Source organism: Lissotriton vulgaris, unplaced genomic scaffold (assembly GCF_964263255.1).
Source record: "Lissotriton vulgaris unplaced genomic scaffold, aLisVul1.2 SCAFFOLD_1097, whole genome shotgun sequence".
NCBI lineage: Eukaryota > Metazoa > Chordata > Amphibia > Caudata > Salamandridae > Lissotriton > Lissotriton vulgaris.
Genome location: NW_028250293.1, coordinates 717,356 through 742,443, shown reverse-complemented (window position 1 = coordinate 742,443; position 25,088 = coordinate 717,356). Strand labels below are relative to the sequence as shown.

Genomic DNA, 25,088 nt, shown 5'->3' with positions numbered 1-25,088 from the left:
GAGAGATTACAGGAGAGTTGACAACCTCTAGAATGGATACCGAAAAGAGGCAGTGTTCCATAACAATATGGGCTGTCGTTTGCCACGGAAGAAAAGGCAGGGGTGCATATGTCTGCCCACTGAGCTCTTCTTCTGTTCTACCCAGAGATTAGGTCACTGTTGTATTGATAGTTCTTCCTCAAGCTGAAGTCCATTCTTGCTTTCTGTCTGTCACAGCTGCTGTCAGAGCGAGGAGACCATGAGGAAGCCATGGCCATTCTGAAGAGGGCCCTGAAGCTTGAGCCAACCACTAAGGTAAGAAGCCATTAGAGGCAGTGAACATTGCGACGCACCTGTTTAATGGTCTGCATCGTAAGGCGACATTAGACTGGAGATATTAATAAATAATGTAGCCCCAAACTATCCATCATTTCGCATTCCACGCGAACTGCAGCAGCTCCGGTTTCTATTCCTCTCAGGAATGTGCATCATTTGTCATGAAGTCTTAGCAGGCTCTGTCAGCAGCCGGCCCCCAGCAGACCCTCGGGCTGCTTGGACCTGCACTCCTGTCTGACGTGTCAGCTGAGCGCGGCTGCGCCAATCATCCTGAGATTTCATTACTCAGTAATGTGGAGGTCTTGGAATGACACTGACCCAGAGCCAGAGAATACATTCATTGTGAACAGGTTTTTGACAATGTAGAAAGTGTACAAAAGTCTTTATCTATTTGGGTTGTTAATAGTCTCAGGCAGTTTGCAGCATCACATAGACCTACTTTCAGACCTGTGGTCAGGACGAGGCCGGGGCGGCCTGGCGGGAATGCTGCAGGGTCGGTGGGCTGCCTTGAGCGCTGCCCTCGTGTCTCCTTGCTTGCTGTGGGTATGAGTGGTGCCATTAAGGAAAAACACAATCATGTGCAGCAAAGCAACCTTTTCAGCTTTGAGTTCTTTTAAGTTCAAGAGTAAGTTTATTAAAAAGGAAAATGTTAGGATAAAGGTACATAATATAGTCGAAACAATGGATAATTGTAAAATATTAGGTTAGAATACATAGCAAAATTCTAAGGAGTAAATATTAGATTAATTAACATGGTTTGAAGAATAATATAAGAAGGAAAGACAGGTAAAAAAAAGCACAAATGAAGGGTTACAGTGGTGTATACCGCAAAGTGAAACATATCGTAAAATAAAAACCAAAAATATATTAATAATATTAATGTGAAGTTAATATGAAATTAAGATGTGGAAAGTCAAGGAGGTTGGGATACTTCTTGTTGAGCAGGCGTAAGGGAAAAAGAGCGCTTGGTGCTTGCATCTATGAACGATGTAAAAGGTGCCCACAAATGTATGTGCTTCAAGGCCATATGAATAGGGTATACAAAGGCTGTATCTAGTCTATGATTATAACAAATGGCATACCATGAAGCTTGATAAGATAACTTCGTGAAATCCTTCCAGTTCTTGGTAATTTGTTGAAAAGCAACTGCCAGTAAAAGGTCTATAATCTTCTTTTTTTATTTTTTATTATTCCCCCGTAGGGACAAAACATCAGCACAGGATTACATCATTAATACATATCTCATATATCATAAATTACACATTTGACATTGTTTCGTGCAAAGAAATTAAAAATTGACAAATGAAATCATAATTCACTTTTTCAGGCTGCAAGATGATCATAAATTGTACCCCAAATTAATATTCCCAGTTGCCGTTTCCTAGCTCCCTTCAGTGCATACAAACTCCATTCCAATTCAAATAAATTATACAACTTCGAGCGCCAAAATTCAAATGCAGGAGGTTCTTCTTGTAACCAATCTGAGGCGAGACATAAACGGGCAGCAGTCATAGCTACAAATAAAAAAGATCTAAATTTAAATAAAGCAGTGCCCTGTTTAACATTTTCACCTATCCCTAAAAGCATCATAGATGGAGAGATCTTCACAGTAGATTGTGTAATCATTGAAAGAAAATATTCCATATGTATCAAAAATTGACGTAATTTACAACTACTGAAAAAGATGTGTATACTATCAGCTTTATCAGCTTTACATCTGAAGCATTTCCCATCGTATTGCGACCCCCACTTCATCATGCGCTCTGGAGTATAATATAAATAAAAAATAGTTTTAAAAAATTGCGCCTTCAAAATTAGCAGATAGGAATGCTTCCTTAGACATAATTTTTGCATCTTCTATTAATAAAGAGGGTTCTTCCAGCTGAAACTGCCAATATAAATTAAACTTCTGCAAATCATCAGGTCTGTATTCCATTAACATACTATACAAAAGCCCAATTTTCTCTCCTTTACGAATCGCCTCGACTAAAGAACTTTTTCCCCCATGGTTATGTTTTCTATTAATGAAATCTCTTAATTGAAGATATTTGAAAAAAGATGACTTAGTCAAATGATATTTTAAAGTCAATCTCTTGTAAGTAGCCAATGACCCATCTGATTCAAACAAATCCCCAATCTGCACTATCCCCAAGTGTGTCCAAATGTTGGCTACTGTATCATGAAAAACACAAGGTAATATTTTATCCGCGTTAAATGGCGTATAATATGACACTTTCCCCATTTTTATCATTCGTGCCACCTTTCGCCAGACTCTAAAAGCTGAATCCAATACCTTATAACGCGTTCTCTTGTAATAGTTCCCCTCTAACTCTTTGAATAAGCTACGTTGTGCATGAATTCCCAGCAATAAATGATATATAGAGGGTGAATCTGCCATATTCTCCACTGGTTCCCCTGTTAATAACAATCACATTCTTTGTAAAAAAACAAACATAAAAATATAACAAAAAGTCAGGGATAGCCCGTCCCCCTCTCTCAATCGGAAGTGTCATCAACCTCATTGCCCTCCGAGGTTTCCCTGGAGACCATAAGAATCTTGCACAGGTAGACTAATTGTTGTATATGCTGAAATGGAATCTCTAACGGTATAGCTCTGAACATATATAACACTTTTGACAAAATATGCATCTTAATAACATTGCCTCTTCCTATGATTGTTAATTGAAGTCGTTCCCATCTTTCTAACGACTGCTTAATGTGTCGGTATGTACTATTCCAGTTGGCTTCCACAATATTATAATCTTCTTATTACAATTAGAGTTGACCCATATTGGAGATAGACTCCCTAAAAAAAATATGTGTGTTAGAAATAGGGATTCTAGAACAAAAAATTAAATTAATCTGAGTCCAGACGCTCTTCCAAAGTTTGTGAACAAGCAGGCCAGTGAAAAGTAGGTGATATAAATCAGCAAATGGGTAATTGCATGTCCAGAAAGTATTGGTGAGACCATTGTGTCTTTTACTTAAGATTACCGGGCTCAACAGGAGTCTGTTATAGATAAAATGTCTTTGTGTAGTGTTTGCTGCTCTAGAAGATTTGCTAATTTTTTTCCATATTTTGTTCCATAAGGATATGGACCAAATCCTGCTCCCAGGAGAGTTCTACTTTAGTTTTTTCTCTAATCGTTATGCGATGTGTGCAAAAATGTATATATAAAAGAGGCCTTAGGATAGGTGCGAAGAAGATCATGAAGTCCCTTCAGAAGAGGGGAAATCTTAATATTGAGGGATAAAAGTTGACCATATGAAATCTGGAGGGTTTGCTGTAGAAGTTTGTATTTAGACTGAAAGGAATTAGGGAGTTCAAAGAGTTGACTAGCTTGCGAAAAAGGCATAACTTCATCATGTATAAAAAGTTGATGGATCCAAATTAAACCCTTTTGTCTCCAAAACTTCCAATACAAAGGTTTTCCTTGTATCAATACCATCTTGGTATACCAAATTGTGGATTTACGAAATTAATCTATATTTGTCTGTAGTATCAGGGAGAGAGATTCCACATTTTTACAAGTATATTTAATAATAGGGGTCGAGAATGAGGTCTATGAGTAAAGGATAAATACTCTTGAAATGAGAAGGGGTAGAAAAAATAATGTTTGAGTTTCACCCATAAGGGACAATCGAACAGAGATTCAGAAAGCCATCTTGAAGACTGTTGGAGTAAAAATGATTTCTGATAAGTCAGAAATCAGTAAAATTGACACCACCCTCTGATTTTGGTTTTGATAACTTCAATATGGACATATGGGATTTTTTATTATTCCAAAGAAATGAAGATAGCACTGAGTTTATCTTCGTGTAATACTTTAAAGAAATGGGCACTGGGATGTTAGAAATGGTATAGAGTATTATAGGGGTTAACATCATCTTAATATTGTCCAGATGTCCCCACCAAGATAAGTGTAAGGGGTGCTATTTAGCAGTCAATGTGGAGACTCTTTTAATACATTTGTTTATACACGAAGAGACTGTTGTTGGGATGGATGGGGTGAAGTATAAACCTATATATTTTATGTGATTAGGATTCCAGGCAAAATTGGAAGCAGAAAAATCCTCTTTGAAAGTATACTTATTTAAGGGCATTGTTTCACATTTTTCTTTGTTTAGTTTATATCCAGACACAAAATCAGAGGATTCGACTTCTTGGAGAAAGGCAGGGATAGAGGATAATGGTTGTGAAATAAATAATAGTACGCCATCGGCGTATGCTGCCAATTTGATTTGTTGCTCTCTGTGATCAAATCCATGTATTTCCTGATGTTTTCTCAATAAAAGAGGCTCTAAGGCTAAGTTAAAGAGAAAAGTATATAGTGGGCAACCTTGACGGACACCTCTACCTAATTTGAAGTATGAGAAGATGTTGCCATTTGCACACATGGCTGCCCGCGGTTGTGAGTAAAGAATGGAAATTAGGTCAAGGGGTCATTATTTCCCTACCATTCTAGGTGTCATCAACATTTTTCCTGCTGCAACTTTACAGCTTTTACAGGTTGACAGCCTTCATCAGGACCAAGGATCCCTGTTCCTTCATCGTACTTAAGTCAGAAATTATTTTCCATCCTACTTGTGTCAATAACACTCACAGTTTAAAGTTTAATACTTGCATTTTTTTCTAGGGTTCTTTGAGTTTTTCTCTATAAAATAAAAAGATATAATGAAGGAGGGTAGAAAACACACACTAGAAGTAAGATGAAAATAATATTATCAACATAAATATCACACTTTGAACGGTGCAGTCAATCTCACCTGTGATGCACAGCACAGAATTTTCAACTTAAGGGTAAATTGGTGACCGAGTTATGCGGTAGGCACATGTAAAGGAAAGAATAACTGTCATTGCTGTCAATCTTCCCAGTTGTTGGGTCAAGTTTCCTAACCCGTAGAAACACAGGGGCTATACCCAGTAGAGACACACTATTTGCGAAAAATGTATAGAAATATTTTACAGTGATAGTATGCCATCGCTATCATTATGCCCTGTAACATATGGCATGGGACAGTTATTAGAAGAAGAAATTGTCTTTTTTCTTTTAATCTCTCTTGCAGTGTGCAAACATTTTTGCATTGGGGAATCTCTGTAATATGTGTAATCAATATATACAGCCATTATTCCCCAGGGCCCCCGCTAACTTCACTGTGGTCCAAAAACACCAGTAGTTAGACGGCTGTTACCCTTAGACAGTGCTTAATTTGAGACTGTGGTTGCAGGTCACTGCCACCTATTTCTGGGGACCAACACTTATTTTTGTGTATCAGATATTTGCTGAGTGCAAGTGAGGGTAAAACATATAGATCAGAAAGACAGTGAAAGAAAAAGATGGGGAAACGGAGGAAAAATAAAGCGGCAAAACTGTCACAAACAGAAAGCCGTAAGCTGCATGAGTGAGAAAAAAGGGCAGGGAGTGTCTGGTAGTGGATTAAAGACCACTGGCCATGGTATTCTGCCCGCTAGCATTTATTTGCACGGGAACACCGGCTTCTGAGTAGAACTTGGTCACTTCGTAGCACCTGGTCACTTCGTGAAGTGTTGGATGCTGCCAAAACTGCAGAGTACTGGAAGTCAAATTATGTGGCCATTATCCCCTAGGACACTTGTTTACTCCATAGAAGTCCAAAACTGCTGGTAGCCAGCCTGCAACTGCCCTTGTTGAATGAATTGCCCCAGCTTACATCGCCAAAGGTCCAACCCTGCCAGAAAATCAGTGTAATTGTCTTCGTGTATTCCACATTCCCGTCTGGCATGTTTTCAGTCTCAAAGTAGGCGGGGGCATCGCATTATGTCAGCACGTAATGTGGTGTTGCGTGACAGACTCCCCCACCCCCATTTCCACTCAGAGAAGAATAGCAATAACTAGACCGCTCAACATGTTTACGTTGTCAGTGCCATTAGTGTACCTGTTCATATTTAAATGTCATGTCAGTATTTTTAAACATTCCGTTTCTAATTAAAAAGTCACTCTTGAAATCACAAATCGTGTGTTTCAATTATAATGTCATATCCATGACTATTCATCATCTAATGGTGCTTGTTTGTTCCTAAAGGAAATATTAACACAGTACTGCATATAACCATGAAATAACCTTAGTAACTTCAGGACATATCTATATATCATATTGCAATTATGTAGTGCCATGGGATGTCATCATTAAACCAATTTTGGCTGGATCCTAACCTGTAAATCCAAAGTTGTTTGCATTTTAACAGTAATCATTTTTCATTTTTTTCATTTAGGGTATATTGGGTTTGTCTAGTATGACCCAAATCAGTTGCTCCACAGAGTGGTTGTGCTCCAAACAGTGGGTTGTGAGTTTTGTCATAGTTTTCTCACAGCAGATGTTACTTTAGTGTTCTGTTAAATGGGCTTTGATCTTTCTTGTAGTTATTCCGGCATATCACAGCCCACATGGGCATGTGATCAGATATAGGATGCTTTTAGAATTGCATATTTTTTGTACATCGACATTTATTTTAGACATAGGTTTATCTTTTTTACAAGGTGGCTGACTTTTAAACTCCTGCTGGGATAGTGACCTTCCAGAGGAGGCAGACCCCAGAGAGCGATTTCAGGTGGGTTCTTTTGTGCCTTGGGTCTAGTGTGAATCAGCATGTCTTTAATACGAGTACTCTTTTTAAATGTATACATAGGTTTTTCCAAGGGTAAATTGTTGGAATTAAGAATACACCAGTGCTTGTAAATAATCTTCTTTATAGAATTGGATGCTGTGCAATAGGTCATGATGCATATCAGCTTTTCATCTTTGGGCTAGGTGTAAGTTTCGAGGAGTCCATCACTTTGGTTGTCTGTATGCTCTTCTTACTACCTCATTCGGGTATTCTGTGCTGCTGATTTCTTAGTCAGACTTTCCAATTCTATTTTGTAATTTCGTAATTGTCAATTGAAGTGAGTTCCTGAGAAGGTTCAAAAACCTTCCAAAAGGAATAATCTGTCTTAGAGTGTGTCGATGAAAGCTACAATACAGAACTATGCTATTCTTATCTGTTGGTTTATGATAAACTCTTGTGTCAAGTTTATCTCTGGGTTCCTGGATCAGGAGGTCCAGGAGGTCCAGGAACAGCAATAAGCTGTTGGATATATTAGAGTTAAACTGTAGGAAGAGGTTCCGGGAATTAGGCCACTCCATAAAGCTGTTTCTAAATTCTGTGTCTCCAAATCAAGAGCACATCATACCTTTGCCACATTCTGATCCTATCTCCGCATGGATTATTGGTGGAGTAAATAAAAGTGGATTGAAAATGTTGTACATGCAGGCAAGCTGGACTGGGGGTGAAGGTACTGTCCATTGATGTTCCATGGTTATTTTTTTATTTTATTTATTTATTTAAACTTATATTGCGCGCAGCTACCCTCAATGGGTTTCCCGGCGCCAGAGATAGATAAAAGAAAGAAAAACAAGCACAAGGCCCAAAAACGGAACAAACAGTGCAGGGAAATTAATTGAACAAAAGGGTCTTCAGTTTTTTACGAAAAAGGAGAAGATCAGTCTCGGCTTTCAAAGCCGGCGGAAGAGCATTCCACATCTTTGGGCCAAGATAAGAAAACGAGCGGCCGCCCATTTTGGCCAGTTTAATTCTGGGAACAGAGAAATCGCCACTAGTGGAAGATCTTAAAGTCCGACCAGGCTTATAGACTTGGACAAGGTTCTGCAGGTATTTAGGGGCAGAACCCTGCCTGATTTTAAAGAGGAGGCATAAGGTCTTAAATTTTACACGATTCGGGACTGTAAGCCAATGAAGGTCACGCAGAGCCTGAACTGTGGAGGATCTCCGGGGTACATTGCACAATAAACGATCTGACGAGTTTTGCACCACTTGAAGCTTATTTATAGTGGCCTTATCGGCCCCAAGATAGAGCACATTCCCATAGTCAATGCGAGAAATCACAAGGGCCTGGACGACAGTTCTCCGAGTAGAGCAAGGCAGCATCCATAGGATCTTCTGCAACCATCTTAAGGTGGAAAAACAGATTGCAGCGACCTTTGTTACCTGCTGTCTCATAGAGAGCCTATCATCTATGAGGAAACCTAGGTTGCGGGCGATGGGGGCTGGATTCGGCAAAGGACCCATTTCACTGAGCCAATGTCGAGGGCCCCACAGATCTTTATTCTTGCCCAGGATAACAACCTCGGTCTTGTCACCGTTGAGCTTGAGCAGATGGTCGTGCATCCAAGAAGCAACGTGTGACAGGCCAGATTTCAAGGCAGAGACCTCATGGCCCTCACTGCTGGAAAGAGAGAACACGATCTGCGTGTCGTCGGCATACGAATAGATTGTCAACCCGGCGTCCTCCACGATGGTAGCAAGGGGTCTGATATAGATATTAAACAGCAGAGGGCTGAGAATCGACCCCTGGGGGATGCCGTATGCCGATGGATAGACAGCAGATTCAGCTTCTGTAGAAAAACACCTGAAAGGTGCGCTCACCTAAAAAGGAGGCAATCCAGGCCAGCGCAGATCTAGCAACACCATGGGAGCGGAGAGAGTCAAGAAGAATGGAATGAGACACGGTATCGAACGCTGCACTCAAATCCAAAAGGATGAGTGCAAAGGTCTCCCCGCGATCGATACCGTGCCGAAGCCTCTCCGTCACCCCGAGGAGTGCGGATTCAGTGGAGTAGTGAGCGCGAAACCCGGATTGGGACGGATGAAGATATCCCACGTTCTCGACAAACGAATTAAGCTGAGTGTTCACATGTCGTTCCGAGACTTTAGAACATATAGGCAGCAGGGATATGGGTCTGAAATTGGCTAAGTTAGAGGTGTCCGCGCCGGTCTTTTTCAGCAAGGGAACGACCATGGCATGCTTCCACTCCTGCGCCACCAGAGACTCTGTAAGAGATGTATTTAGGAGTCTCATTAGAACTCTCCGTGGCTCGAGGTCCAACAGTTTTAGGATTTTCACAGGAACAGGGTCCCGAGGGGAGCCTGACCTAATACTGTTCAGGCACGATGAGAAGGTGATGTCATCAAACAAAAGCCAGTCGTGAATATACATTGAAGGGGGAGGAAGAGGACTGCTAAAAGTAGCCACCGGTAGGGAGTCAGCAAGTGGCGGGGAAGTAATCAAGGATTCATGGATACTCTCCACCTTAGAGATAAAAAAATCTGCGATGGCATCACACTGTGGTTTATCCAAAGCCGGAGGAGAGGGTACCGTGTCTGCTCCCGTTAGCTTCTTCACCACTGCAAAAAGAGTCCGTGGACAGTTCTGTGCCTGAGTGATCGTGGATGCCGTAAAGGTGGCCTTGGCCAATTTACAGTTAGCATGGTAGCTCTTTAATGCTACTTTATAAGCCACCTTACTAGGGGTAGAATAGGAAAGCCTCCATTTTCTTTCCAAAGCCTTGCACTTGGCTCGCTGTACTTTTAATTCTTCAGAGAACCAAGGTGCAGGAGGATGAAGGGATCTGTGGTTATTAGATAAAGGAGGAAGGGATGCAGTTACAGCATCCAATAACCACTGGGAAACTGCAGCATTAGATTCTGATCCAGAGCTTTCCAGAATCGGAATAGATTCAGTAAGATGTTGATTGAATGCCACCGTATTGAGCTTGTCTCACCGATAGGAAGGTTTGCTCTTACCAACACAGGGCTTAGAATTGGGTGAAGAGAAAGGTAGCAAGAAGTGTACCGCAAAATGGTCAGACCATTCTAGTGGGCGGGCCCTTTGGGAGCAATCATAAGGTAGATTAGAAATGATAGGATCCAGCAAGTGACCGGCAAGTGAGTAGCCCCAGAGTTGCGAAGTAAGAGATAAAAAACTTCAGACAGTAACGACTGACTGAGAGTACCTTCAACATCTTCAAGATGGATATTTAGGTCACCAAGAATGGTGAAATTAAAAGTTTTAAGTAGCACGGGAGATATAATATCAGCCAGCGACGATATCCAAGGGCCAGCATTGCCCGGGGGGCGATATATCTGGTTATGTAGGTGCATGATCTTTTTAAACTCAAAAGAAATGTTCAAGAGTGTTAGGCAGGATGAAATGTCTTGGTGTCCTGTAGTTGCACTCTCTCTGTTAAAGTATATCCTTAATGACTCTGTCTCTTCCTGGGTTATACCAGTGTACAGAGATTCAGTATCTGGTTACATCAGGATCTTAGTGTTAGGGACAAAGGGAACATTTTTCATTAGTCTAAGGACCTCTTCAGTGTCCTTAAGAAAAAGGGCATTTTTGCATCATGGATTTTAAGAAAAAATTCAATTGCAAAATTGTGATAGGGGTTCTAAAATTGAACCACTACCCGAGAAAGTGGGGTGTCCCGGGGGTGTAAAAATAGGGAGTCCTGGGATTGTGTTGCATAGGAGCAAAACCTCATTTTTAAATATCCATTCCCATTTTTGATGCTTTTTTAAATAGGACTTTTTTTTTTTAGTCTGGCGTGGGTTAGTTGTTAGCATCTGAAAGTTCCTTCTACCAGATAACAAACAGAGGCTTTCAGTGCTGTAACTTTTTTTGCAAGACGATGGCGCCCTTTTTGTCTGCTGATTTGATAATCAGGTGGGGGTGGACTTTATTGACTCTAGGGCCTGTTTACTCTTCCCTTCAGGTTATGAAAAGTACTGAGTGTGCTATTGTCCAGGCATACTATGTCATAAATGAACGTCCTGATTGAAAGCTGAAATATCCACCGTTAGCTGGCAGTCAGAGGGTATGAAAGTAGATTTTGGTCTTAAACCTGTGTCCCTTCTATCAATTTCTCCGGTATTGTTCTCAGAGAAGAATATTTTAAGTTTATTCCTCCAGAAAATCTCAGTCAGTTTACTTCTAAAACAAAATGTATCTAGGGGGTGAGTGGGACAAACACAGCTCCTTATTCAAAAGTTTGGTTTCATGATAGGTCAAAACGACATCTGTAAGATTCATCACAAGATCATTTCCTTGCACGTTTCAGGAAGAAAATCTCTTGTCATCCACTGGGTGACCCTCTGATTCAAGCCCTCCAAATGTACCTTTTGTCATTTCTATCTTACCCTTCTCTTTCCTCATCCTAACAAAAGAATGTAGCATAATTTTAAAGTTGAAGGGATGCATATGTGGGTTCAGTCAAAATGTGGTTGTGGTCGGAACATTGAGGAAACTTGGGATTAAATTGTTGACCTCTTCCTCATGTTCTGGCATCCTCCTCACTACTTTCTTTTCCCGAGCTGGACATACCTACTATATTTTCTTTCCCGCTTATATGTTTTTTTGTTGGCTAACTTTGAGATTTGTTGAGTCACAAAGTCATCAGATACATAATGATATATTTTTTTGGGTGAGAATTTTTTCAAATCGTTTGAAGTTTATTTATTTTTGATTGTGTCAAATAGTCTTTGAAGTCCATAATCTCCTTTTCAATCTCTTCCAATTTCATTTTATAAATACTAATCTGCATGTGGCCTGCGAGTTGAGTTTCATTAGTTTGGATTTTTATTGGAACGGAATTTGACAGCTTTTTATCAGTGTTTACAATGAGAATTTACCAGTCCTTGGTGCATTTTCTTGCAACGAGGGACCAGTCTTTTCTGAAGGTTGCATCTCGAGAAAACTCAGTGGTTCTTTTCCTAACTATTAACACCCTTGGTGCGGAATGTCTGTCTGAGGTATTTAGTTGGATGGCACCATGTAATGTTGTCTTGATTTGGGTCTTTTCTGCTCAAAAGTGCTTTCCACCCTTCCACCTATGTGAGTTTCTATGTAATCAAGAAGCCCCCCTAATATAGAGGGTGCTGATAAAATTGAGGAAGATGTTTGTAGATGACAGGCCGCTTAAGCAGTAAAACAAACAAAATAATCCATCACTAAACCAAATGAGAGCACAAAGGGCACAATTTAATCAACCACAAAATTCCATAGCATCAATGGACATCCCAAAAGCAACTTGAGAAAGACATAAAAGATAATGGCTGAAGTGGGCAAACAACTGACTATAGTCAGACCTAAATAACAGAGACCAAACATGTCACTGAAAGCAGCCTTTGATGTGCTGCTTGCAAGATATTTAAGAAACTGGAGAGAGTCACTCTTACCAGTTAATCTTATTTTCAATCTCTCTAGATTTAATAGCACTCTTCTCTCTTTCTTTGGTAAGACGTGCACGTCAACTAGTTGCAGTGTTCTCCATCGTCACCCTATTAAGGCTTTTTCTCCTTTACATGTATTTCATGATGCATTCTATGATTTCAGAAATCCAGTGTAATTGTGCAGTTTGCCATCTTGACTTGTCTTTAAGCATCATCTGGTGAGCACACCAGTTTGTTTGTCATATCATGAATGCATCAAACATATACCACATCTTCAATTTCCAATAGCCACGGAACGCATTTAAAATTAGTCAACAATTCACAGAATGCATTATAGCTTTGCTGGCAGGTTTTTCTTGAAAGGATATTCTGGAACAAGGGTGCCTAACCTTTTCAGCAGGTTATAATGCCGTTTGTTAGTCAGTTTGCCACTTGGCGAGTGAAGTAATTCAGTCTTACCTTTCCAAGATGGGTTTAAGAGTGTTCTCACTCCGAGAACATGTTGAAAATAATGGGAACAAATTGTGCATTTTCCAGCACATTTTGTCAGATGATTGAAAAGGTGTTGGTCTTACTTAAAGGTATTTCTAAAGGGACACTGCAGTTTGTGAGGGCTCTGTCATGTCAGTATCGGGATAACTGCATTGTAGAATTCAGGATTACGGTGAATTGTTACTTGTTAGTGTTCTGTGGTCGTCTCGGTTTCTGAAAGCTGTGAATGTTGCAGGTCATAAAAGATGTGCATTATCAACGCTCTACAAATGTCACAATAGGAGCTGTCAGAAAGTGTGTGGTGCATTGGAACATTGAGTGCACACGATGGTGTGCGTAGTGGGGCCCTTGTCAATGTATCTGAATGGAAATATCAGTGCCCGGTTGTGACAAATTCACATTGGAAATGTACATTGTGAATGTATGTGGAGAAATGTATACACCCGATGCCTTCCTGTCTGGATCAGGGCCATGCCTGCATGTGCCCAGGGACCTCTTTTTCATTGGTGGCAGCATAGGATGCTCTGCTGGGCCACATTGTTGCCAACAGGTGGACAAGTCTGTTCTAAAATGTTAAGAGGGTCGCATTTCCCACTTTGTGGTTAAACTCTGAAATGCCCACATTGGAAATTACACCAGAAAATGTACACAGAGCTCCCTTATCATCGTGCCTTTGCACTATAAACCAGCATGCACATAATACATATGTATCAAGCTATTTAGCATTCGCAAAGGCCGAAATTCTGCGAATTTCAGCCTTTGCGAATGCTAAATACCTAAATGGTATGTATCAAACATTTTTGCATCAAAATAAGGAATCGCAAAATTTGCTATTCCTTATTTTGCGATTGCACTTAAGGAATCGCAAATATTGCGATTCCTTAAATGCAATGTATCAAAGAAAAAAAATGCAAAAAATGCCATCAAAGGAATCGCAAATTACCACCAACTTCTAGTTGGTGGTAAGTTGCGAATTCTTTTAATTATGCATTTTTCAAAAAAAACAAAGGTGCCATATGATGCCCATACATGCCCTTAGGGCATGTATGTGCGCCATATGCCCCCAAATGTCTTTTTCAGGGGTGCAGCAGGGTGTTCTTAAGACACCCCTGCACACTTGAAAAAATTCAGATTTGCGATTAGCTAATTGCTAATCGCAAATTGCCCCTTCATTCCTATGGGCCTCCTGGCCCATAGAAATGAATGGGTAATTTGCGATTAGCAATTTGCTAATCGCAAATTAGGAATGGTAAGGAATCGCTATAAAAAAGCGATTTTGTACATACATACCGTTTTGCGAATTCCAAATAGCGATTCCTTAAAATTCGCTATTTGGAATTCGCAAAACGGTACTATGATACATATGGCCCATAGGCACTTGTGTTTTGAATGGTGCAAAGGCATTTTTGTTAGTGCCACAGAGTCAGGTGACACTTGTCTTTTACATGCACTTTTGTGATAGGTGCTGTCAATGGCAATATGCAATGACAATGTCTCTGTTCTAAAGTCTCAGGTTCTAACATTCATTTGAGTTCCTAATCCCAACAAATTATCATTGTAAAGCCATACTATATACCATGCTGATAGTCTTACCCATTCAATAAATACGCATATATTTCTTGTTCTACTCAACAATGTACTCCATATTTAATGGCCCTGCTACCTACATTTTAGAGTTGTTACACATCTCATGACATACATGCAGACTTGATTGCAGTGAGACTGAATCTGACATGTTGACAGTTTAGATTTAGAAACCCTTATAAGCAAATATCTGAATGTGGGACTACCCATTTAGTGGTAGCAGTGAAGGGACTATTGTTTGAGATGATACAGTCTGAAATGTACCCCCTTTGGCCTAGGTTAGGGTGATCCAAACCAACCTAAAGTGGTCCTGGGAAGACTTTACCACCCAGACGAGTAGTCATATTAAGACGAAAATGTAGAGCAGTAACCGTTTTAAAACCTCCATTTGTTCAAACTACTTTAGCCCCAAAATCCAATGACCTACTAATTCAGCAATCCACTGTCGGCACTCGCCGTATCCTATCACCCTTGGCCGTCTGCCCGTGCACATGCTGCTCGCACACCCTTCATCTCTCCTGTGCTCCATTGAAGCTCTGTCCTCCACATGGCTTGTGCTCATCCTGCACTTCCTTTCAAGGCCTCCATCTTAATCCCTGTTTATCCTGTGCAGCATTGGGTATTGCTTTCAGATATCAGTTGGCTTAATTGCTATGTTTGTGTTTCTGTGCCCCAGTCACAGGGTTGACAACCTGTCTACCATTTTCACTCTGTAGCCTGCTATTTTAAGCTGAGGGACCGAGGTCAAAAGCAGAGATTGGAAATCACAGACAGTAAATAGGGCTCATAGAGTCCAGTTCACTTTCTGTTTTTGCTGCTGCCTTCCTTACCTATGAGACCATCTTGAGCAAGGACAGTGCCAGGGAGACCAGAGGTGGGGCAGGTGTGGCAGCTGCAACCCAGGGCCCTGAATTACAAAGTGCTGACGCAACGCAGGGCAGCAAGCAAAATTGGTGTGCTGCGTTGCGTGAACTAGAGAGGGCCGAAGTGCTTTATATCTACAAAGAAGTGGCATCACTATGCGTACTCCTTTCGCTGGAGCTTTTTCAGCACCCTTGAGCTATGGCACTATGGTGTAAGAGTGTCTCTGTTGTGGTTAGGATAGTTGCTGTGCAGGAAGGAGGTCCTTCCTGAACAAAAACTATGATTTAATGAAATTTCCTCTCCTGCAGCACACATGCGAAGAGTGAAAAACGAGGCAAAAATATTTATCCTCGTTACGCCAGTCTCAGGGATGCCGTTTGCATTGGTTTGTAAATAACCTAGATTCTGCGTGGGGCCTGCGTTAAAAAAGTGACGCAAACCTGACACCAAATCTTTGTAAATCTGGGCCCTGGTCCGTAACTGATGCTACTTTAGAAGCGGCTGATACGGGCACTATTATCGTAACCATGTCACAAAATTGTGTTTTCTGTTAATATGGCCCATGATGTCGATTAGACCCTGGAGCAGCTATGGATATGTAAAATCACAGTCTGAGCTCTGAAAAGCAACAAGCCTGTTCTGGACCGAACTAGTGTGAGAATAGTGTGTGCCCCTGCTAAGCACTGCTAACCTCACTGTATCACTGCTCAAACCCTATCATTTCAGTCGCTACACCCTGCATTCGCACTGAGACGGGCGTGGCAGACTTTTGAACCGAGATGTCGGCCGCGGCCGGAGACATCCAGGCTGTGGTTATGTTCCCAAGCTCAGAATGTACATTTTAAGTTATGTGCTCGAGTGTGACAGATATGAATGAATTCACTGGAGCTGATTGTGTATTCATGGATGTCACAAAGCAGATTTCCCTCTATGAAGCTGGGTGATATTTATATATATTGCACTTAAGACAAAATAATAACATTAAAAAAAATAGCAACACAATTGTCCGCAGGGTAGCAGCAATCAAATTAAAAATGTCCTTAGATTTTCATTTGACCAATTTGTGTTGTATTTATTAAGTGCTAAAGTCTGTATAATCACCTTTTATTTTATTATTGGACGGGTTTTATTCAGCTGCCTGTAGGGATAAAGGCTTCTAGGAAACCATGAATGTTCACAGCATCTTTATTGGGTGCTCAGTAAAATATAGAGGCTTCGGGAATGTCAGTATTGCTCCTGTAACAAAACAAAAACGGATAGAAATGAGATGCAGTCCATTACTGCCTTTAATGCCATACCTACTACATGAAGACATGGGAAACAAATGAAAGGCACACACATCTTTGATTCTAGGCAAATCACTTTATTTCTCATTAGTAAATTAAACTTAACTGATCTTGTGTAATGTTGTTATCTAGTACTCATGTAAAGTGTTCCAATGCCCTTGGGCTTCACTCGTGCAATATAAAACTGCAAAATATACATATTCAAAAATGCACCCCTGGTCTTGTTTTAACACAAAAGTGCATATAAGGCCTTATCCCATACTGTGCTGCAGAAGGAATTTTTCGAATTTGCTAAAATTATTGTTTTCAACACCAGGATTTTTCAGAGCCTTGTGATTTTATTGAATGAATGCCACCGGTCATCACCCAACTCTGAAAAGTGTTCCAGCTCCAGACTCCAGTGCAGTTCTTGGTCTGCCACTTTTATGGGGAGATCAATTTCTTGGACACAGTCCAATATCTAAGGGCATTGTCAAGGTTGTGACGTTTACGAACAATTGTTGTTATTACATTTAAACAATCGCCCCACTTCATGTCCATTAAAGCTAGGTGGGTCACACAAATGTGTTGTTCTAAAAGTTGGTTCGCAGTTCAACAACATTTGGGAAGCACTGGTTTAAGGCCAATTCCGTTCTATGAAATGGAAAGGCAGACTGGTCTAACTTCAGATCTCATTGTGTCTCTTGATTTTTGCACCAGGAAGTGGGTTCACTGTATCTCCTATGTCTTTGATACAATTTTTGATACAGCTGTTCGTTGTCCTAGTTGCTCTATAGTCCAGGGTGCAATTACTGTAGCTTAATGGTAGCTAGCGGTCGATTAGCGGGTTCCAGCCAAAACTGACCCGCCCATATCACACAGAAAAAAACATCATTCAAAATAGAACTTGAGATTCAAAAACCGAATAGACACTGGGGCACTGGTTGCCGTGAGAAACTGGTCAGTGTTTCTAGTCAATAAAGGTGTCTGGTGTATAGAGGCCTCTATGTGATGGGGCCTGCAGAGAGATGCTGCTAGACACATGTGGTCCAGTAGTTCAAGGTTGTATAGAAGAAGACATGACACCTAGCAGTTGATACTTATGGTTGTTCCAATAATTTAGGGACCTGTATCTAGTAGATAACGGTGAAGATTTTCATACAATGCACTATGTCTGATGTCACTTGTCAGGTGAGCTTAAGCTTTTGTAATGCATTCAACCTTTAACTTTTATAACCTGGGAATTAGAGATCATCAGGTATGGTTTGGGTAGGGTAGAAACAGTGCTAGTAGTTCAGGGGCCTGAAGTGTATTGATTCGATGCATGTTGTGGGAGATGTGGACACTGATGAGGCATGCTGGCCTCTCCATGGTCTCCTCCCCTGCTATCCCCATCTCTGATAATCATCATTGATCCCACCCCTGGACAAGTCAGTATGCGCTACTTTGATCTGATCGAGGATCGTCAAGATTGGTCATTTGCTGTGTGACAGGCTATTTCTGACTCTTGTGCAGTTCCGATGGTTGGGTGACATTAATGCACTTGCCAGCTGCTGTGAGACAAGGGCACGATTTTCCCAGGGAACCCTAAGACTTCTTCCCGCTTATTGTAATGAGCACTTCTGCCTCCACCAGGAGTTGGCCTCCCGTCTGTATAGGCTGGCTGAGGGTCTGCTCCGTGGGCCCAAAACTGAAATAGGCACCTCCTAGAATGTCAGAACTCTCAGCAGCAGAGTTCAGGGGAGCTGGAGATGAAGTCTTTGTTCCCTGAGACTTCAGAACAGGAGACCAGCACACACAGACCCTTGGATATTCTACTTTCAGAAGGTTCACATCAAAGTTCCAGTCTTTGTCCTTTCCTTGGCAGGCATAGCAACTGCAGGCCAACTCCACATAGCACACAGCAAAGGGGCAGTGCAGTTGGGAGCTGTAAGAAACCTAAAGAACTGAGAAAATTAACGCATCGTCCTTCTTGCAGCTGTTTTCCCATAGGCAGCACCGCTGTGCGAGAAGAATCTCCATGCACCTCTGCACCGCTGCAGGGACGACACATCACCTGTCATGGTTGTAAGAACCAGCATCGTGGGATCTCAGCTGAAGAAACTGACTCAGCCCCTTTGCTGCAGCTGCATCTATCTCCAATGCATCCCAGATTTCCATGCATCACACCTGTGTGGCAAGTTTTTCTGACGCAGCATCCGCAGACCAGAACCGTCTTGGAGACGACACATCACTTCCCCCTTCAGTCTGGATTCGGCACATCACTTCTCCTGCATGCAGCAGAACTGTCACATCACTTCTCCGAGGACTCAGGAACTGACACATCTCTTTGTTTCTTGGCGCTTCCATTCTCTGCGGCTGTTTAGCCATGTGAATTTTGACGCATCTACTGGTACTTTGTGTAGAATCACGCATCCATTATTTTCTATGATCCCAGTTGCTTGAAAACTTTGAAAAGTCATTCTTATTACATGTATGTTGAATTTTTGTAGTATTGGTCTTGTTGAGTTTAAACAAAGATACTTCATTTTTCGAAACTGGTGCGGTCTCCGTTTGTGGTGTTATCTCTGTATTACTGTGAGTTTTGAGTACAAATACTTTACACATTGCCTTTGGGATAAGCCTGTCTGCTCATGCCAAACTACCAAGGGGGTGAGCAGAGGTTATCTCAAGTGCTTATCCCCTGTACCCTGACTAGAAACAAGGGTCCCTACTTGACAAAGGTACCTACCTCTGCCAACTCGAGACCCACATTTCCAACAACTGTAGAAATGTATGGGACCTCTAGTCTAATCCAGATAAGCACCCTCTAACATATTGTGTAATTGAAGTGATATAATTGGCCCCTTCAGCGTGAATGTAGCTTCTGTCTATCTTGTTCTGTTTGTGGGATCCTGTAATATTGCTCTGTGAGTGCCCCTACATTTATTTCTTGGTGGTTCCCTTGGGAACACTGACTAAATATTGACACCCAAAATATCCCCATACAAAAATATTGTGACCAAAATATCGATGTACAAAATATCTACACCCCCTCCCGATGCTGTCTTCGGAAGACAGGGAATTGTTGGAAGGCAACTTCTCGGAGGAGGTAGCAAATGAAATCCATAACATTAGATCTGGAAAAGCAATGGGGCCCAACAGCCTCTCCATTGAATTATATAAAATGAATACCACCTGTATCGCACCTGCCTCTTAAACATGTATACTGAAAGTGCCAAATATGACATTTTGCCCACGGACCAACGACTCGCCTCAATAGTTCTGATTAAGAAGGCAAACCAACTACACAATGTGACTCATATCGACCCATTTCACTCCTCAACTCTGAGGTTAAGATCCTACCAAAAATGGGAGCGACTCTATTGATACCTGTAATACAACACTAGTCCACCCCGACCAGTCTGGCTTTATGCCAGGGCGAAATACTACACTCAGTCTACACATACTACATGGAATATTTGGGAAGGCTGATACAATACAAGAAGATGCAGTAAAAAAGTCTCTAAATGCCAAAAAGGCCTTTGATACGTTAGAATGGCTATATCTATTCACAGTACTAGAGAGGCTAGGAGTTGGCCCAAAATCCCTGAAATGGGTTCGACTATTATATGCAGACCCACTTGCGCAGGTCATAGTGAATGGACGGGCCTCTCGCCTATTCCCTCTTTGTAGGGGAACGAGGCAGGGCTGTGCCCTCTCACTGCTAATCTTTACATTAATACTAGAGCCTCTATCAACTTGGATCAGTGGTGAACCACTGATACGCGGACTCCATTGGACCCAGGATTTGGAAGATACGATATCCCTATATGCTGATGACATGTTACTATACGTAGCTGCACCGTGCGCCTCGGTTCATTGAATACTTAACATCTTTACAAACTTCGGCCAGTATTCCGATATACAATTAATTGGGCTAAATCAGTTATTTTTATACTGAAAGGGAAAGACGTGAAACTGCTGACTACCTATGAAGTGGAAGTAGTAACACTAAGTATCTTGGGATATTTGTGTCTAAGGACCCAGTCCTCTTCTACGAGCAAAATCTTGCTATCCCTCTGCAGCGATTACAAAGAGACGTAAGACATTGGAGATCCCTCCCTCTGTCCTTGCTGGGACGTGCTGCTCTATGTAAAATTATCTTTTAGTCTAAAGGAGTTAGGCCCTTGGTTGTGGGAAAGGCTGGACCTTATATATACGTTTTTCACACAAAATGCCACCCCACTTTTTTGTTAGCTCTTAGTTATAAGCAACACATCAACCTTAGTTAGATATGTTAGGTGTATTTATTTTTACCCTTTCTTTCAAATCTTTTTTAGAAAAAATCTTAGATTACATGTCAGAGAGAGAACACAACAAATATAACATATATGTACATCAACTTAAACACAACATTTACCAAGAAAAGAAACCATCATTACATCAAATTACATTCACTGTACACAACAAAGCATCTATATCTGTTTCAGACTGTTCCAAAAGGCGAGTTACAATTTTCTAGCCTCTTTAACCATCAGTGATTTGGAATCTCAGGAACAGTAGTAGAGAAAGTCACAGTTAAACAGGAGATATCACGACACATTAATTCTACGAGTCAGTGATTATTGGTATTATTAAGTTTTTATCTCCTTTCTTGCCGACGCGTTTCGAACTCCATACAACAGTTATGGGTTCTCCTCAGGGCCTTGTCACTTCTATCTGCATGTGTGTAAGGGAAAGAGAGAACACTGTTTCAGTGTCGATTCCTAGAGCCTCATATTACTATTCCGCTTATAATCTCCTACATTGGGGCGTGGCTTGGATGGCAAGGAGGCAGCAGACCTGAGTCCGGAGCTCCCGACCCCCCGAGACAAATAACGGCGAGCAAAGAGACAGAAATGCGAGGATACACCCAAGAAACATAGGCGGATGTGCATGAACAGCCGGGGCACCCGATACGATCTCTCTCGAGCCTGCTGAATACGCTGAGGAGAGGCACGGGGCTGAAAAAGCTGCCGGAGGGACGGAACCGCTAAGCACAAGATGGCGGCGAGCCACTAAGAGGAAACAGCGACCACCGATATCCCCAAGTAAGAGCGCTCCCGCAAGCCGGCAACTGGGAAACGCACAGACCCTCCTACCCTCAGGCGAGCGTCCCCCCCCCATGACCCAAACTCCAAAACCAGCGAAGGGCACCAGCACAGCAGGAGGGGGGCACCAGGGAAGTGGCGCGGAAGGCGGCCATCTTGGTGAAGTAAACAACAGCGCTGAACAACCAGGCAGAGGGAGCGTAGGGAAGACACCAACCCCCTACACCAAACGCAGCTCCAGCCCGGCGAGATCGGCGAGCACTGAAAGCGACCCACGAGCGCCAAAGCGGCCGACTGCAGAGGAGAAGGACAAATACAGAGCGCTAAAGAGAGGCGCCACATTGGTTAGGTCGGCGAAGCCACACCCCTGAGCCGATAGAGACTATAGTAATTATAGTGCGCAACGCACCGGACAGAGGGAGCGTGAATAGGAAAATCAGCCACCCGACACCAAAAGGAACGCCCAGCCCGTCAAGCGCTAAGACGACCGGGTGCAGAAAGGAAAGCGAAGGCACTGGGCGCGAAGGCAGGCGCCATATTGGTGAGGTCAGACCTCCGATCACCAGAACAACACCGCACCACAGGGTAGCACAGCTACAAACAACAACAACAAGCCCCTGAGCTGCCGTCTGGAACGCCTAAGCCACCACCAGCGCAGCTGCGACTGCAACGCCCGGCCACTAGGGCGGCGGCCATCTTAGTAGGGGGCTGCTAACGTATAAGCGAAGCCCAACCACGCAACACTGCCTCAAGGCGGACGCACTTCGAAGCCCAGACAGGGGAGGGCTACAAAACGAGAGGCACCGAGCAAAAGGGGAAAAAGAAACAGCTAAATTACCAACGGTAGGAGGAGACAGGCAGTGCAAACCGAAGCCAGGGGGCAGCGCCAACCAAGGGGAACAGCGGCTCAGTGAGTCTAAGGAGACACAGCTGAAGGCGCATAACAGCGCAAGGCTCACAAGACAAGACCACCTCTGCCAAAAGAAGACACACGCGCTCCAACAAAACCCTAGGAGGCTGACACAAAGAGAAATAAAGAGGATAAACCCCCCAGTAGGCTGGCGGAAGCCAGGACAAAGACTAGAGTGGTCAAGTGGCCACCCCGCTTCAGAGACTGCAATTTGTCAACTGTGCCGATCCAAAGGAAGAAAGAGGACGAAGGACAAAAAAAGACACCGACAAAGCGACAACCAACTGAAGTAAGACCTCAAACACACCAAGTCAGGAGGGGTTTTGACGTAATGGCTGGGAAGGAAGGCGGCTTGGTCACAAATGTCCAGAAGAAGAACAAAAATGACCCGACGGCATCACCGGCGAAAGAGCGCGAAGACCTGAGCAGCGAAACAACTACTCTGGACACACTATTAAGGAAAATAACAGAAGGCAACGACCTAGCGAAGGCAACGAAAAAAATAGTAGACAGCATACAAATGGAACTAATCGCGATAAGAGCCGAGCAAAGCAGAGCCAATGGCAGAATAGACGAGGCGGAAAAAAGAATCAGCAACCTAGAAGACCGCGCAAACATAACACACAAAGACCTAGGTCTGGTCATAAAAAGAACAACAGCCCTACAAAGATCGATGGCCGAGCAAGATGACAGAAGTCGCAAAGGAAACATAAGACTGCTGGGTGTACCGGAGGAGGAAAATGATGCCCCAGGGGGGTGCGCCAGGATGCTGGAGGACATGATCCCCCAACTAACAGGCCTCACTTTCGAGAGACCGCTCGAGCTCGTCAAAGCATACCGCATCCCAGCAAAGAAACAATCGAACAGTAACACCCCTAGACCAATAATATGCAAACCACTACGAGAGAACCACACAGAGGCAATCTTCGCAGTAGCCAGGAAAGGCAAGCCAATGGCGATCAACGGGAAGAAAGTAACAATCACGCAGGACCTATCAAAGCTGACGGTGGAAGTGAGGAAGGGCTTCCTAGCCCAGCGGGAGGCCATGCGGAAAAAAAACATCACCTTCTCTTTCGCAGGCCCGTCAAAACTGAGGATCTCTGATAGACTTGGGAGCAGAACTTTTGATGACCCCAATGACCTGCACAGGTACCTACAAGGACCAACCCCAGAAGAGATGGAACACCAAAGCCCAGGAGCAAAAAGGAGAGCATCGACAGACGAGGCCGAAGAAGAGGCCATATGACAAGGGCTAACCGTGGACTACACGCAAACTAAGGCCAAGACACGCACATAGGAAGAGACAATGTCCGCAACCAGCTTATCAGCTCTAAAAGCACAAACATGAGGCCGGGCACAAGCCTCAACAACCACTACCTCGAACCTTAATCAACGATCTACCTCGATAACGCACAATCCGACCAACGTTTCTACCTCATCGCTGCTAATTACAAGAGAGACAATAACGACCAACAGCGACCATATCCTTTTACTGTATCCTGAAAAGACATTGACTATCTTGGGGGGGAGGGAAGTGTGAGGATCCTTGCTGTCACACACCCAATTTTCTACAGGCGGAGGGAGGGGGGAGGGAGGGGAGGGGGGGTGCAGACGGGGCGGGGGGGGCAGGCAGGCATAAAGGCGAACGAGATAACAGACATTTGCACAATGCATAACTACTTTTGGTTTCTTTCCCACACTTTTCTCTACTCCTACTCCCACAGCTTTTTCCTACCCCTACTCCTACCCAGCTCACTGTTCCCCCGGGGGGGGGGAAACCTATCAACCGGTGACAACGGAAGCAGGCATCTCCAAATCCAAAAGAGAAGCCGACAGAACCACCAGCGGCAACAACAAACCACCATGACAAACCAAACACCGGTGAATCTATCCACTAACCTTAAAGCCATCTCCATGAACGTCAAAGGCCTAAACCATCCAGTCAAACGCAGGAAAATACTAGAACACCTGGCAAAACTCAAGGGGGACATCTACACGCTACAGGAAACCAAGCTCTCTGAGGAGGAGGCCAAACGGCTCAAGGCCAGATGGATAGGCGACATCATATGCTCACCTGCCAACGGAAAGAAGAGAGGCGTGATAACCATCCTAAGCAAAAAGGCCAACCTCACCATCCAAAAGACAAAAACAGACGAAGATGGCCGCCTGCTAATAGCGAGTGTCCAAAGAGGAACCGACCGAATACACGTGGTGAACATCTATGGGCCTAACTCCGAAGATAAAGATTTCTGGCAAATGATAGACGGCGAACTCTCAGACCTGCCACAGGAAGACCTGCTAATCGTAGCTGGCGACCTGAACAAGACAATGGACCAAGCAACGGACAGACACCCAAGCAGGCCAAGCCACAACTCTCCAGGCAGCAACACCCTTAAAGAACTATGCGTCAAACACCACCTAGCTGACCCGTGGAGGCTACAGCATCCCACAGCGCGGGAGTACACCTTCTACTCACACCCGCATAACTCCTACAGCAGGATAGACTACATACTGATGTCCAACAACCACACGCACCT

The 25,088-nt window shown here is 43.0% G+C and overlaps 1 protein-coding gene across 1 annotated transcript in view; it reads left to right on the top strand.

The window, feature by feature from the left end:
• Positions 1-220: 220 nt before the first annotated feature.
• LOC147663309 (peptidyl-prolyl cis-trans isomerase FKBP8-like) overlaps positions 221-25,088 on the top strand; it is a 155,903-nt gene continuing 131,035 nt past the window's right edge. The window contains exon 1 of the mRNA XM_086950539.1: positions 221-294. Coding sequence (XP_086806665.1) covers positions 250-294 — 45 coding nt within the window. The 5' untranslated portion in view covers positions 221-249. The remainder of the gene's footprint in view (positions 295-25,088) is intronic.